The 14,798-nt window shown below is 43.9% G+C and overlaps 2 protein-coding genes across 2 annotated transcripts in view; one reads left to right on the forward strand and one right to left on the reverse strand.

Moving 5' to 3' along the window:
• LOC307000677 (uncharacterized protein) overlaps positions 1–4,643 on the reverse strand; it is a 64,506-nt gene extending 59,863 nt beyond the window's left edge. The window contains exon 1 of the mRNA XM_079616452.1: positions 4,453–4,643. Within this exon, the coding sequence (XP_079472578.1) occupies positions 4,453–4,513 (61 nt within the window). The 5' untranslated portion in view covers positions 4,514–4,643. The remainder of the gene's footprint in view (positions 1–4,452) is intronic.
• The window catches only part of LOC307000690 (uncharacterized protein), a 441,581-nt gene that overhangs the window by 164,628 nt on the left and 262,155 nt on the right, over positions 1–14,798 (forward strand). The gene's annotated exons all lie outside the window — the stretch shown is intronic.

Consider the following 14,798-nt stretch of genomic DNA (forward strand, 5'->3'; position numbering starts at 1 on the left):
ATGTCATGTCTTTTCAGGAGCTTTCAATGTTTTTGTTACATTCATAAATTTAATGCAAGACAATCGGAAATGTCCGAGTGACAATTTTACTGGAGTGTGATATGATTCAATATTGACTCATTTAGTCAATATTATACTTATTTTATATCATAAGTAACCTGCTCTTGTCTGTCGGTCTCCGTGTCCTCTTTGCTTCGCGATTTTTCTGTGCGTGAGAAAATGGATGTGTGGCGTGTAGGGATGTTAACCGATGACCGTTTGACCGATGGTTGACCGTATCAACGTTAACCGATCAAAGTTGTTGATAGTCGGTTAAAAAAAAAAAAAAAGTGATCTCTAAATTAGTCTATTATAGACCGTGGACTAAACGCTACTACAGTTAGCCGTCATATTCCAAGATCTTTTTGTGTGAAGTGAACAAATCCCTCTCAATTTTTCATAACTCGCCCGTTTGTACTTAATAAACCAATAAAACCATTCGGCGCGAGGTCACAGCGTTTGGGTCCGCGCGCTCACAAGGTTTGTGAACAGTAAAGTCTACAGGCTAACACACTCGAGGTTAGAGCAGGGCAGACGACGGGAGGAAGCGTGCAGAGAAGAGTAGTGTGTGGGACCATTTCAATGACACAGATGTAAGTTGCAACTTGTGTGATACAGTGCTTAAATATGGAAATACATTACATCTACATTTCAGTGGTAACAGATAAGGTGATGATCATCATCTTTCTTTATTATTGTTAGCACTACCTCAAACTAAAGCGGCGTCTCTTCGGTTCGGAGCTGTCATTTTCTGAAATGAGCCGCGGCAATGAGCTGCTAACGCTAGACAAACGCCTTTATTTTCAACGCGATCACCTTGTACCCAAACCATTTCGAAACTAAGGAGCCATTTGTCCGCCGATTACATACAAGCTCCTCGGCGCCTCGTTTGCGGGACTCATGTTTCGCGCTGTTGGGGATTTAAAAGTGACGTGAGTGGAAGGGCGGCGCCGGCGCCGTGTGTGTGTGTGTGTGTGAGCGGGAGGCAGAGCGGCGGAGAGATGCGACAGAGTTGCGAAATTAAAATAGCGTAGCATATTTTAAACTAATCGGTTAACCGGTTTCAACCGGCTAATGAGGCTCGGTGGTCGGTCAAGATTTTTTTTAGTTTTCGCCATCCCTAGTGAGTAAAGAGTGCAGTCTGGACGATGGGGCGGGGCGACACTTTGGGCGGGGCGACACGTGTCGCTCCGCCTACCAACAATTTCATTGGTTTATAATACAGCAATCATATTGGAGTAGACACTTGAGGCATGAGCATGCGCATTCCTTTATGTACGAGTTTATGAATGATCTTCTATCTACGCAGTTTCGCGCAGTTTGGCCGTAGGCTACTACGTTGTCGCATGGCGATTTCAGTAATGATCAATTAAATAATGTATTTATTAACTTTATACGACTTAATAAGTTAAATGAAGTTACTGTACAACAAACAATAACAATCCCTTCAAGGCAGACCGCCGTGTGCTGCTAAATATGGGGAACGAATTCTTCATTCGTGGCCACGATACCTAGGTCTATATCAAGTGAAGTAAAAAAAATTTGTATAGCGCTCAATTCACATCGTTTTATAGCAGCTTTACAAACAGTAATATAGGCCTAAGCATTCATATTGAGCCGTTTTAGAGCTGGGCGATATAAATAAATATGTTGCTGATATAAATCATACGATGTTTTAGATTTAGCTAAATTATATTTATTAATTTACCCAGCAGATAAGTCAATGGCACTTTAAGTGAGCAATGATCATGACTGCATTAAATTACTAGCATTGCAAGGAGAGATCGCCTATTAAGCTGATAGGAAAGCTCATGCAGTGCTGCGACATTTTACATAATTAATTTATGCTTCTTAATTTTTCCATTATAAATAAACTCGGGGTTTTACACTACATAATGATAATTCACTGTATTTCAGTAAGACACAGTTCCGAAAGTGACAAATAAGACAATAATAGGCTACCAAATAATACAAGCCCTGGCCATTGTTTTTTGTGTGTGTGTGTGTGTGTTTTGTTTTTTTGCGTACAATGGGAATTTAAAAACCTGCAGTGCTGAAAAGTGGGAAAAAAATAATACTAAAACAGATATTATTATGTTGATCTATAGCAAATATGATTATTTATGTGCTCAATTTAAGTAAGTAGGTAGCCTATATAAATAAGTAGCTATTTTAAGTAGGCTGTTAGGCTTTAGGCTATGCACAGATTTACAGCATGATTTTTTTTAAAATAGTTAGGCTACAGATATAGCCTATGCCAGTGTTAATATTTGAAACTATTTTTAACAGGTAAACAACAAGGAAATATGTGTTTGCCATTAAACATTTTATTTGCACTTTGTGCCAAAAAATGCAAGCATTGGAGAACAAATCTCGTTAAAAAATCAACAAAAAACGGTCGTGCTAAAAAATCAGAGCACTAAAATCAGCTGCTTGCGTTCGGGTTTGTCCGATGTCTTTCCTTTAATACAGCGATTTATCATAATTTGCGTAAAATCCAGAGTTTGAGCTGATCCACCGACCGACCTGGTGGAAATATGAAATGGTGCTGTCGGTGCTGTCACCAAGCGTTCGTTTTTAAACAATAACTTTGTCTATTCTGTGTCTTAACAATAAAACATTATCCAATAGATCTTAACTAAAATTACCACGGTAAACCGATAATATACGATTAGAGTTAGCATTTAATATTTCTTTAATATGGACAAATCATTCACAAAAATAGTACATAAAGAATGCGCATGCTCAGGCTTGAATCAGGCCAATAAGATTGCTGTATAATAAGCCAATTTAATTGGGGGTGGGCGGAGCGACACGTGTAACCCCGCCCCAAAGTGTCGCCCCGCCCCATCGTCCAGACTGCACTCTGGGGTACTACTCCCTAGTGGCGTGAGAGTGTGTGAAACGTGTCAATAGCGTGAGTCTCACACTGAATGCGTGAGAGTTGGCAGCCCTTTCCCCCTCACTAAAAGCAAACAACACACTCTCCAGAATAAACTATTAGTCTTTATCAGAGAGATGTTCAAAAGATGTTCAAATCACTGACACACTCTTAATTCGAAGATAATTCTCCATCATCAGATGTTTGAGTGACACTATGTCCAGTATCAGGAATAACACAGTATGATCTGTGTGTATCAATTAGGGATGGGCAAGAGCGATCGAGTACTCGATACTCGTTCGTGACAGCGACGATCGATCATGAAAACAATGATCGAAAAAATATTCTTATTTTTTCTGATTAGTTATTGCAGCATTTGGGCCGGTTCCTGAGGTCTGATTGGTTACCGTTAGAGAGCACGCCTTCCAGACCGGCGAAATAAAGTGAAACTGGATTTGAAAATGCACTGCAGTGATGCCAGGAATTACTTTAATCATGAAATACAGTTAAGAGCAAGATGTGCAGCGCCAATCTATATTACATAAAGGAAGCTCGCTCACGTTACACATCAGACTAGTCACAGTTCATCTGCGCATTCGCGTCCTTTTGTGCAGATGTAAGTTGCAAGATTACTTTTATGTTGTCTATATCTGATTAATCACAAATACAAGACGTGTTTAATTTAGTTTAATAACCACCTAGCAAAAAAACGACCGTACATTCACTCTTCAGTCTCGGCTCCATTGCAAGATGCAAGATGGTTGTTTCTAGTTATGGCTTTGAAAACACGCAGTGACTGTAATCACTTTCTATCATGCAAAATAAAATTAAGAGCAAGATGTGCAGCGCCAATATACACAAGATATTCAGCATTATAATGAGAACAGGATTGTGATATAATGTTGTAAATTCTCTGTGCTTTAGTTGCTCGTGTATCAGCGCTATTAAGGGAATAGCGCATCCAAAATTTCCCTATCAAACCACTAGTTCACATGCGCATTCGCGTCCTTTTGATCATGTAAGTTGTCATGTTACGTTTATATTCTGTATCTAGGATATCTGATTATTAATCTCATAGGTTGTCGTAGAACGTGCTTCAGTTTACTAGAGATCATTTACTCTTCAGCTTTACCTCAAGTAGCTTTTCCTTTTAGATGTTTCTTTTTCGAAAACATTGATGCATCATAGTGTTATTTTTTAGTCATACGTTCATGTTTTCATGTTTAATGTCATATTTTTATTTGTCAACATTCATTTTCGTAACAGTCTTACATGTAACATTTCCTAACATTTTCATGACGGACACGCCACGCCCCCGCACAAGCCCCGCCCCCCTGATTACTCGAGTACTCGTTTTTGAGACCTGTTGATGATCGAAATGAGAAAATGACAAAAATGCCCATCCCTAGTATCAATACACAACTCTGAGATCACAACGTGAATGTGTGCAAGAATAAACTGAGCATGTTCAAATGAACTCTTTCCAGACTAACTCCACTAAATGTGTTTAGAGAAAATACAGATTTCTTTACCTGTGAGAAGTGAAGAGAGAATGATCAGTCCCAGCAGACACAGATCACACTTATCAGACATTTTCTGTTTCTGTCAGTCTTCCTCTTCATTATATATAGTTACAGCTCCTCCTTTAAACGTCACCAGCTCCTCCTCTGGTTGGTCACTTCCTCTGATCTCATCAACTGAGTGTTTAGTCCTGACTCTATGATAAAGCTGAAGAAGCGATCAGAAAGATCTCTGGTGTAAAACTGAAGCTCTGGATCAGAAAGTGAGCTGAACTGTGGCATCCAGAAACCAACCAAGTCCATAAAGAAGTATTATATTTGACACTGAACAAAGTGCTTTGACTGAACAGTTCCACACAAATCATTTTGAAGTATCGCATCAGAAACGAGTGATGGAAACGCCAAATTTATAATAAAAATCCCTTATTTCACAAAAAAGTTTTCACGCTCGCTTGAGGTGGTTTTTGACTTCTGCGAGTTAAAGAGTTAAAGTTCCCCAATTATGTTTTTTTTTATTATATTCCCTTTCACACAGTGTAATATTGCTGTGTGTGAATGTAAACATGCACTTTCGAATTTAAACCTTTGCAGAACGTTAAATAAAGTTATTGTCTCCCAAAAGAGAGAATCGTCTCTGAACCGCCGTGACGAGTCGTTTGTGTTTCGAATCCTACAGCTTTACGGCTCTACGACACTAGAAGACACATTTGCATATAACGCCTTCGCTTTACGTTTGGATGGAAACCCAGCTATTGTAGCCACTGAGTATTTGTCAGAGAAAACTATTTCAACATAATGAAATATAGTTGTTTTTAAGTGACCCAATACAGTGTCCTCAGAGTCATTTTTTATTTACACAATCGTTTTGCATCACATCACTAACACATTGTGTTGCTTGTTCAGTTTTTTTATTTTCTTTGGTACTATTTTCAAGTAAGGTGTACATTTATCAAAACTTTAGTGCTAATGGTCCTCATGCCGCAAATAATGACGGTCCTGGACTGGCCTAGATCTGGATTAAAGACAAGGTCAAATTTAGGTCTAGATCACTTGCTGTGTGTGTGTGTGTGTGTGTGTGTGTGTGGGTGTGGGTGTGTGCACCATGAAGCTTTTATTAGGCTACTAAGTTTGTGCTTGTGAAACCACAACTTCCAGAAGAGTTGCATTGACAGATGTGTCATGATCACACTTCATTTATATATACACAGCAAAAACTCCAGTGTTAAATTAACTCTCGTGGGAATTTATTTGAGACCACACTCAAAAGTGTTACAATAAGTGTACATTAAAATGCCAAGGGTCATGAGCCCAACTAAAGAAAACACTATTCTTATTATACACTTAAAATTGTGATTTTCTCCTTTGGTGATTCTGCTTGTTAACATCACGTGTCTTCAATAATGGTCAATCATCACTCAATGAATCACTTAATTATTAATTATACCTTATTTATTATATCATATACCTTATGAATAAGAGCGGGATCATATAACGCTAGCTAAAGGATGACAGAAAAAACTAATGCTTCGTTAATTGCGTTAAATATTTGAACATGTTAAAGCTGAACAAAAACGAATCGCATGCGTTAATGTTGACAGCACTACTTGTCATACATTAATGACAGAAAATGCTGCGGTTTTAAGTCGACTCGTTTTCATGGTTGGCCTACAAAATGTTTTTCTTCAGGAGGCTACACAGAATTTTTCTACATAAAATTTTTAGCTAACAGTCTGAAGTTACCAAGCAGCAGTGTATGTTAACGTTAGCTCAGTCAACGTAAGGCTAACATCAACAGGTGTAGACAGAAAATATGATTATCCTGACCTGAGCTAATTTACTGAATCACCAACTCACAACTCCTTTCGTTCTTTTCATCCATGAGGACATTAAAGTCACATGTTGTGGTTTCTGGTGTTTCATCGCTGACTGTGATACCACAGAGGAGCAGGATCGAGCCGGTGTCATATGCGCGCGTCCAGACAGCGATGAAACGCCAGAAACAACAACAGGTGACTTTACTGTTAAAAATGAAACGAATTTGAAATTGGAGGGGGGGGACACAAACGGGATTTTGACATGTCCCCCCTGTCCCCATAGGAAATGACGCCTGTGAGTACAGCGTAGCTGAATGCCACTGCATAGTATAATAGAGGAGTAATTGGTAATGGGTCATTGAATTATGGCCAGACCAAACAAACTTCTATAAAAGCAACGCTATTCAACGCAACACCATACCCATCAAACTCCCTCAGGCACAAAGAAATTACAGATGCAATAGCATTTCACCTGGCAAAAGATATGGGAAGATACATCTCAGCCTCCGCGGGAAAGTCTATGCCAGGGCACTGGAGAGGACAATTCGGCCGATAGTAGAACCTCGAATTCAGGAGGGACAGTGCGGTTTTCGTCCCGGCCGTAGAACACTGGACCAGCTCTATACCCTCTCTAGGGTGCTGGAGGGTTCATGGGAGTTTGCCCAACCAATCCACATGTGCTTTGTGGATTTGGAAAAGGCATTCGACTGTGTCCCTCGAGGCGTCCTGTGGAGGGTGCTCTGGGAGTATGGGGTCCGAGGCCCTTTGCGAAGGACTGTCCGGTCTCTGTACGACCGGAGCAGGAGCTTGGTTCTCATTGCCGGCAGTGAGTCAGACTTATTCTCTGTGCATGTTGCACTCCGACAGGGCTGCCCTTTGTCACCGGTGCTGTTCATAATTTTTATGGACAGAATTTCTAGGCGTAGGGGCCGGATCATTTCCAGTGGCCGGAGGGTGTCAGGTTTGGGGACCACACGATTTTGTCTCTGCTTTTTGCAGATGATGATGTTGTGTTGGCCCCATCAGACCAGGACCTTCAGCATGCACTGGGACGGTTTTCAGCCATTAGCCATTAGAGATAGGGTGAGAAGCTCGGTCACTCGGGAGGAGCTCAGAGTAGAGATGCTGCTCCTCCACATCGAGAGGCTGAGGTGGCTCGGGCATCTGTTCCGGAGGAGGTGTTCCGGGCGCGTCCCACCAGGAGGAGACCCCAAGGAAGACCTAGGACATGCTGGAGGGATTATATCTCCCGGCTGGCCTGGGAATGCCTCGCGTGTCGTGGAGCAATTGAAACGGAACTGCGAGATGTACAGTATTTTGCAGCAACTTCAGATTTATGGTCCAGCAGAGCAAAGAAACCAGACATGAGCATAACGATTAAATTTCATTACTCATGATTTTGAGTTTAAAAGTCTGTGCCTACAGACTGGGTTTTTTCCTGAGGACCACACTGGCAAAACATTGGCACATGGATTAAAGGATGCTCTCATAAACTGGAAATTGGAGGAGGAAAATATTGTTTGTATAACTACAGACAATGGCGCCAACATTGTAAAGGCCACATCCATAAATGACTGGACACGACTGCAGTGTTTTGGTCACAACATGGGACTGCATTATATCCTACAACATCTGGACAGACCAGGGACTTATGTGAGGATCCTGTTTGTGGACATCAGCTCGGCCTTCAACACCATCATACCAAACATCCTCCTGTCCAAACTAACCCAGCTCCCTGCACCCGCCTCCATCTGTCAGTGGATCACCAGCTTCCTGACAGACAGGCAACAGTTAGTGAGGCTGGGAAAACTCTCATCCAGCTCCTGCATAATCAGCACTGGCGCCCCCCAGGGGTGCGTTCTCTCCCCACTGCTCTTCTCCCTGTACACAAGCGACTGCACCGCAAAAGACCCCTCTGTCAAACTCCTGAAGTTTGCAGGCGACACTACACTTATCGGCCTCATCCAGGACGGTGACGAGTCTGCTTACAGACTGGAGGTTGAACTCTGGGCGGGAACTGATTATTGCACTCTTGAAAGGAGCGTTAATAATCTTTGGGCACTTCGTTTAAATTGAGCTGAACTGTTTGTGTGGTTAAAACTAGCGTGTTTGAAATGTTAACAGTTTTCCCCACGTGACGTCTGTTTTCTTATCTTCAGTGGTGGCTCCTTGAAAATTCATATGATACTGTCTACACTGGACATTTGCACATTCGCTTTGCCCAGTGTAGATAGAATATTGTCACGAACACACACAGGAAAAGGTAGATCCAAGCGCAGTATTTATTAGGGGTAATCCGTACTCACAAAACAGTCCAGGCAAGGGTCATAATCCATAAAGGCAATCCGAAGACACAAGACAAGAACAAGGTACAGGCACCAACAGGAACGGAAGTGTGGGGACATTAACAAGGACTCCGTGACAGACACTGAAACTGACAGGGTATATATACACAAGTGCTAAACGAGGTGACGAGAAACAGCTGAACACAATGAACACTCAGTGACAGACAGGATCATGGGAAATGTAGTTATAATGTGGATGACACCGTGGGGAAGAGGACATCTAGTGGACACCAGGAATACACAAACCAGACACTGTGACATAACCTCCCCTCTACGGAGCGGCTACCAGACGCTCCAAGACCACAAGAAACAAACAAAACAAGAGTCCAGGCGGGAGGTGGAAAGGTGGAGGATCAGGGGGTGGGATGGGGGGCCAGGTCCATGGAGGGGAACAGGAACAAGGGGGAACGGCTTAAGCGGCGGCCAGGGCGAAGCAGACAGTCCATCGGGCGGCCAGGGCGAAGCAGACAGTCCATCCGGCGGCCAGGGCGAAGCAGACAGTCCATCGGGCGGCCAGGGCGAAGCAGACAGTCCATCGGGCGGCCAGGGCGAAGCAGACAGTGCGGTGAAGACCCCTCGGGCGGCCAGGGCGGTGAAGACCCCTCGGGCGGCCAGGGCGGTGAAGACCCCTCGGGCGGCCAGGGCGGTGAAGACCCCTCGGGCGGCCAGGGCGGTGAAGACCCCTCGGGCGGCCAGGGCGGTGAAGACCCCTCGGGCAGCCAGGGCGGTGAAGACCCCTCGGGCGGCCAGGGCGGTGAAGACCCCTCGGGCGGCCAGGGCGGTGAAGACCCCTCGGGCGGCCAGGGCGGTGAAGACCCCTCGGGCGGCCAGGGCGGTGAAGACCCCTCGGGCGGCCAGGGCGGTGAAGACCCCTCGGGCGGCCAGGGCGGTGAAGACCCCTCGGGCGGCCAGGGCGCTGAAGACCCCTCGGGCGGCCAGGGCGGTGAAGACCCCTCGGGCGGCCAGGGCGGTGAAGACCCTTCGGGCGGCCAGGGCGGTGAAGACCCCTCGGGCGACGACCAGGACGGTGAAGACCCCTCGGGCGACGACCAGGACGGTGAAGACCCCTCGGGCGACGACCAGGACGAAGACGACCCCTCGGGCGGCCACGGCGGAGACGACCAGGGTGAAGACGACCCCTCGGGCAGCCACGGCGGAGACGACCAGGGTGAAGACGACCCCTCGGGCGGCCACGGCGGAGACGACCAGGGTGAAGACGACCCCTCGGGCGGCCATGGCGGTGAAGACCAAGGCGGGACAGGGACAGACCCTGGCTCAGGAACTGCAACAGACACCACCGGCTCAGGAACTGCAACAGACACCACCGGCTCAGGAACTGCAACAGACACCACCGGCTCAGGAACTGCAACAGACACCACCGGCTCAGGAACTGCAACAGACACCACCGGCTCAGGAACTGCAACAGACACCACCGGCACCACCGACTCAGGCACAGGAACAGACACCACCGGCTCAGGCACAGGTTCGGTGGCGATCATCCTCTCCGAAGACACAGGCTCGGCAGACGTGACGTGAACAGGCTCGGCGGCGACCATCTTGTCGGAAGACACAGGCTCGGCAGGTGTGACGTGAACAATCTCTGTGGCAGCCATCTTGTCTGAAGACACAGGCTCGGCAGACGTGACGTGAACAGGCTCTGGATCGGCAGACGTGCTGTGCCTCCTCCAAGCATGCAGTACTGCCACAGCATAAAAAAGGAAGACAGCTCTCCTTACCGTGGCCGGACTGATGGTGGGTATCTCCGGAACGATCTCTGGGATGACAGCGGGCTGCACGGGAACAACAGCGGCCTGCACGGGCACGGCCTCCGGGACGGCCGCGGGCTGCTCGGGCACGGCCTCCGAGAAGACAGCGGGCTGCTCGGGGACGACCTCCAGGGAGACAGCGGGCTGTACTAGAACAACCACCGGGATGACAGCTGACTGTACCGGAACGGTCTCCGGGACAACAGTGGGTTGTTCGGGAACGTCAGCTCTCCTCCTCTGCCGCCTCTGATGGCGACAGGCAGGCTCTGGACTGGATGGGATCGGCGGCGGATGGAAGTCTGGGCTGGACCTCACCACCTCAGGTTCCATGAAGGATCGAGGTGGAGAGTGATACCTGGACTCCCCTCTAGTACCTCCTCTCCTATGACCTCCGCGGGTCCCAGAAAATTTTGCCAGCCGGGTTCCCTCGAATGACTCTCTGGGAGCTTCTGAAAGGGGTGTGGAAGCTTTCCTCCTATCAGCTTCCTCAGTCAATCGGGCCCAATAAGCAAAACACTCAAAGATGTTCATACGAGGAGGAATCTCTTTAGGTTGAGAATTCCCCCTCTCAGTGGCTGAAGACTTAGGAGACCCCATACCGCTGGATCTCTGCATGACGGAATCCTTCTGTCACGAACACACACAGGAAAAGGTAGATCCAAGCGCAGTATTTATTAGGGGTAATCCGTACTCACAAAACAGTCCAGGCAAGGGTCATAATCCATAAAGGCAATCCGAAGACACAAGACAAGAACAAGGTACAGGCACCAACAGGAACGGAAGTGTGGGGACATTAACAAGGACTCCGTGACAGACACTGAAACTGACAGGGTATATATACACAAGTGCTAAACGAGGTGACGAGAAACAGCTGAACACAATGAACACTCAGTGACAGACAGGATCATGGGAAATGTAGTTATAATGTGGATGACACCGTGGGGAAGAGGACATCTAGTGGACACCAGGAATACACAAACCAGACACTGTGACAAACATAAGATTTTGCCTTTTAAAGCACAATGGCGGTGACAAATAGCTATAGGACATAAATAAATGTCATGTAGAATACCACATATGACGCAGATGACCACCCGCGGTGTAACAGGACGAGCCTCAGCATCAGCGTGCACTGTTGGGTTCTGCAAATAAATATCTTGCAATGCTGAAAAATACATCTATGCATTTAGCCTACTTTAGATTACTTATAATTTATCATAAACAACTATTAAGTCTGATTCATATGAAATATTATTTGTGTGATCAAGAGTTTTAACCGATCAATAAATGCATCGCTTGTCTGCCGGCCATATTTCACTTTTAAATGCATGATATCTCTTGCAATGCAACAACCTGTCACACGTTTAAAAATAACTCACCTATATCTTCTCTACAAATATCTTCTCTACAAACAAAGGGACTTATAATACAAGTATTTCATATTTAAAATGCTCTATATAAAGCTCTATAGATTGTTAGATCCACGGCTGATCGTATGCAACATATATTCTCCTTGACTGAAGAAGTGGGAACAGCTGCTGGCTGTTGTGTGACAGTAATTTCACCTGTTACACAAACTCATGTATTTATCACGAGCTTGAACCCAGTTATTCATTAGTCCGCTACTTATTGATGCTTTTCTGTTATATCTTGAATAACGTGACGCTTCCATAACGTGTTGATCCCATAACTGAGATGTAAAGCGGGGTTTCTCTGCCTTTTTCCAAGGCTCATAAAAATTGTGGCTTGGCTTGATACACAGTTTAATCGTCTAATTCTAACAAAATCTAAATTGAATAAAAAAAATTGCTGTAGCAATTTTATGGGCCTTACGCGTAGGCTACACTTCTTATTTGAGATGACTGATGAAGGAGCAAAGTTATTTCAGAGCAAGATCGCCAGTAAGAGCATCGCGTTAACAACGCAAGGTGTGGGTTCGATCCCAGGAGATTGCACATACCCAGTGTTGGGGAAGCTACTCTGAAACTGTAGTTTGACAAGCTACAAGCTACTCGTAAGTTAAAGTAGTTAAACTACAGTCAAGCTACCCTTTTGGAAAAGTAGTTAGCTACACTACAAGTTACTATCAAAAAGTAGCTAGCTACATTGAAACTACTTTAGATTTTTTTGAACAATGTATATTACAAATAGCTGAATGGATAATATGGGTGTGTCAACCCACTTCTGTACGTCGGTGAACCGTTAGCCGAAAGATGCGTGATTAAACAACAGGTGGCGGTAATGGCAAAAAATGGCTCTTTGAGGGGATCCGGATCTTAGCGATCTGTTTTTGGCTCTTTTTATCAGTAGTTAAGAAGCCAGCTTGGGGACATCTCAGTTTAGCCTGGAAATAATCACTGGGAGGAATGATGAGGTGAGATTTGTAGTCAAATAATTAAAACTCAGATATCACACACCAATATCTGAGTTTGAATTTTTCTGAAATATTGATTATTACCTCATTTGTCATGTGTGGCCATGGGGTCGCACAACATCCCTCAGCTTAGACAGTGACATCACTATTTTGGATTTACCAAAGTGTGTGTATTTGTAAAGCTACGTTGACTATGTTATTCATACCTACTCACAAATAAACATCAAAAACAAAGCCGGCTGCAATGAATTTCTGTGCAAAACAGCTTTTACTACAAACACTTCCACACAAGAACATTATCACACAAGAACATTTTGATAGAAAACAAAAAATATTTAAAGTTTTAAATATATACTGTAGATAAAATTAGAATAAATAAAATGGAACACAACTATCATCACACAACACCCCTGCGCTGGGTGCGCCCCTCCCCCTATAACTGTTCTGTCTCGGGGAGGAGCTAATTTTTTTTTTCATAGGAAGAAAAGAACGACAGAAAGAACGGCTCCCCTCCAGCCGCGACTCGGCTCCCATCGTTCATGTTTATGAGCCGTTCAAAAGAATCGGTTCGTTCGCGAACGTCACAACTCTTAAAGAAGAAGAATATCCTGGCATCGCGCTGATTCGCGCAGGCTCGACAAACCGCAATGTAGCTTTTGCTCGCGCTACACCGCTACTTGCTGCAAAATGTAGTTAGCTACTGGAAAAGCTACACTGTTTAAAAAGCAACTGAGTTACTGCCAAGCTACTGAAAAATGTAGTTAAGTTAGTAGCGTCGCTACTTGTAGTTAACAACTCCCCAACACTGGACATACCTATGTATAAATGTATAGGATAATGCAATGTAAGTCGCTTTGGATAAAAGTGTCTACCAAATGCATAAATGTAAATGTGATTGGTTGTAGTGAGAACGTGCTACGATTGGCCAGCTCAATGTGGCCGTTATCTGATTGGCTTGAGGAAACGGTGGGTGGAGTCCACTTATTTGTGAATTTGTCCTGACGTCGACGCTAGATATGAAGGTAAATGAGTAGCAAAACTCGAGAGCACGTAGATGTGAATTTGAGAACTTGTACAATAAATATTTGTACTTGTATGCTCAAATTTACACTCACAGCTCTGATGTGAAAACCTGTAAAATAAAAATCTGAAGTTGAAATTTGTACTCGCAGAGAATAGTCACAAACCTGTATTCTGAATTTGAAGCTGCAGACAAATAGTCACAAATGTGTAAAATGCCATTCACAAAAATACAATGACTGACACAAACGTGTAATATATATTTGCACTACTTCTTACATTCATATTCCCAGTACAACCTCAAATAGGCACTTGCAACTCCTCAAATCTGTCATTACAAGTTCAAATTTCGCGCCTTGACTTTTGCTACTCTTTTCGCGATATATGAGGTGCAAAACTGACTTGTGCACTTGCAACTCAGAGGCGCGAGCGGGAGCGGGGGTGTTTAAAGGAGCCGTTCTATTGGCTGGCGCCTAGCCAATGAAATGGGTCTTCTATTGTACGTGATGATTTGTTTTTAGATAAACTTGATTTAATTAATGATTAATCCAGAAACCAATCGAGTATATCTCTTTTTGTTAATATTTCTTCTCCTCCATCTAAATTTGTTTGGGTTATGTTCCCCTCATTTGAGTGGGAACAATATATGTTATCGATTTGTTTTTGTTATTATGAAAATTGTATATTCATCAAACTAAATGGAGTATTTTAAAATAAGCAGCCTTTAAAATGCAGTTTGAGTCTGTAAAGTTTTTAAAAAATCAAAAAGCCCAGAGATCTGTATCTCTGCTAAATGAATTTAACATAGCCTATGTTTGTGGATGCCCTTTATTATTATTATTTTTAAATGTTTGTTTGTTTCTTTTTATTTAAATTATTGTTGTGTTTCAAGTTACAAAATGTGAAAATGTGTATAAAAAAAATGAAAAGAAATGTGACAAGAACTTGATATTGATTTCTGTATTTTTTTTTTCTTAAAAAATAAGGTGGATAGATATCCCTCATTTAGCAAAAAATTAATAAAAAAATAATGCCTTTA

Source organism: Phoxinus phoxinus, assembly GCF_949152265.1.
Source record: "Phoxinus phoxinus genome assembly, chromosome: 1".
Lineage (NCBI taxonomy): Eukaryota > Metazoa > Chordata > Actinopteri > Cypriniformes > Leuciscidae > Phoxinus > Phoxinus phoxinus.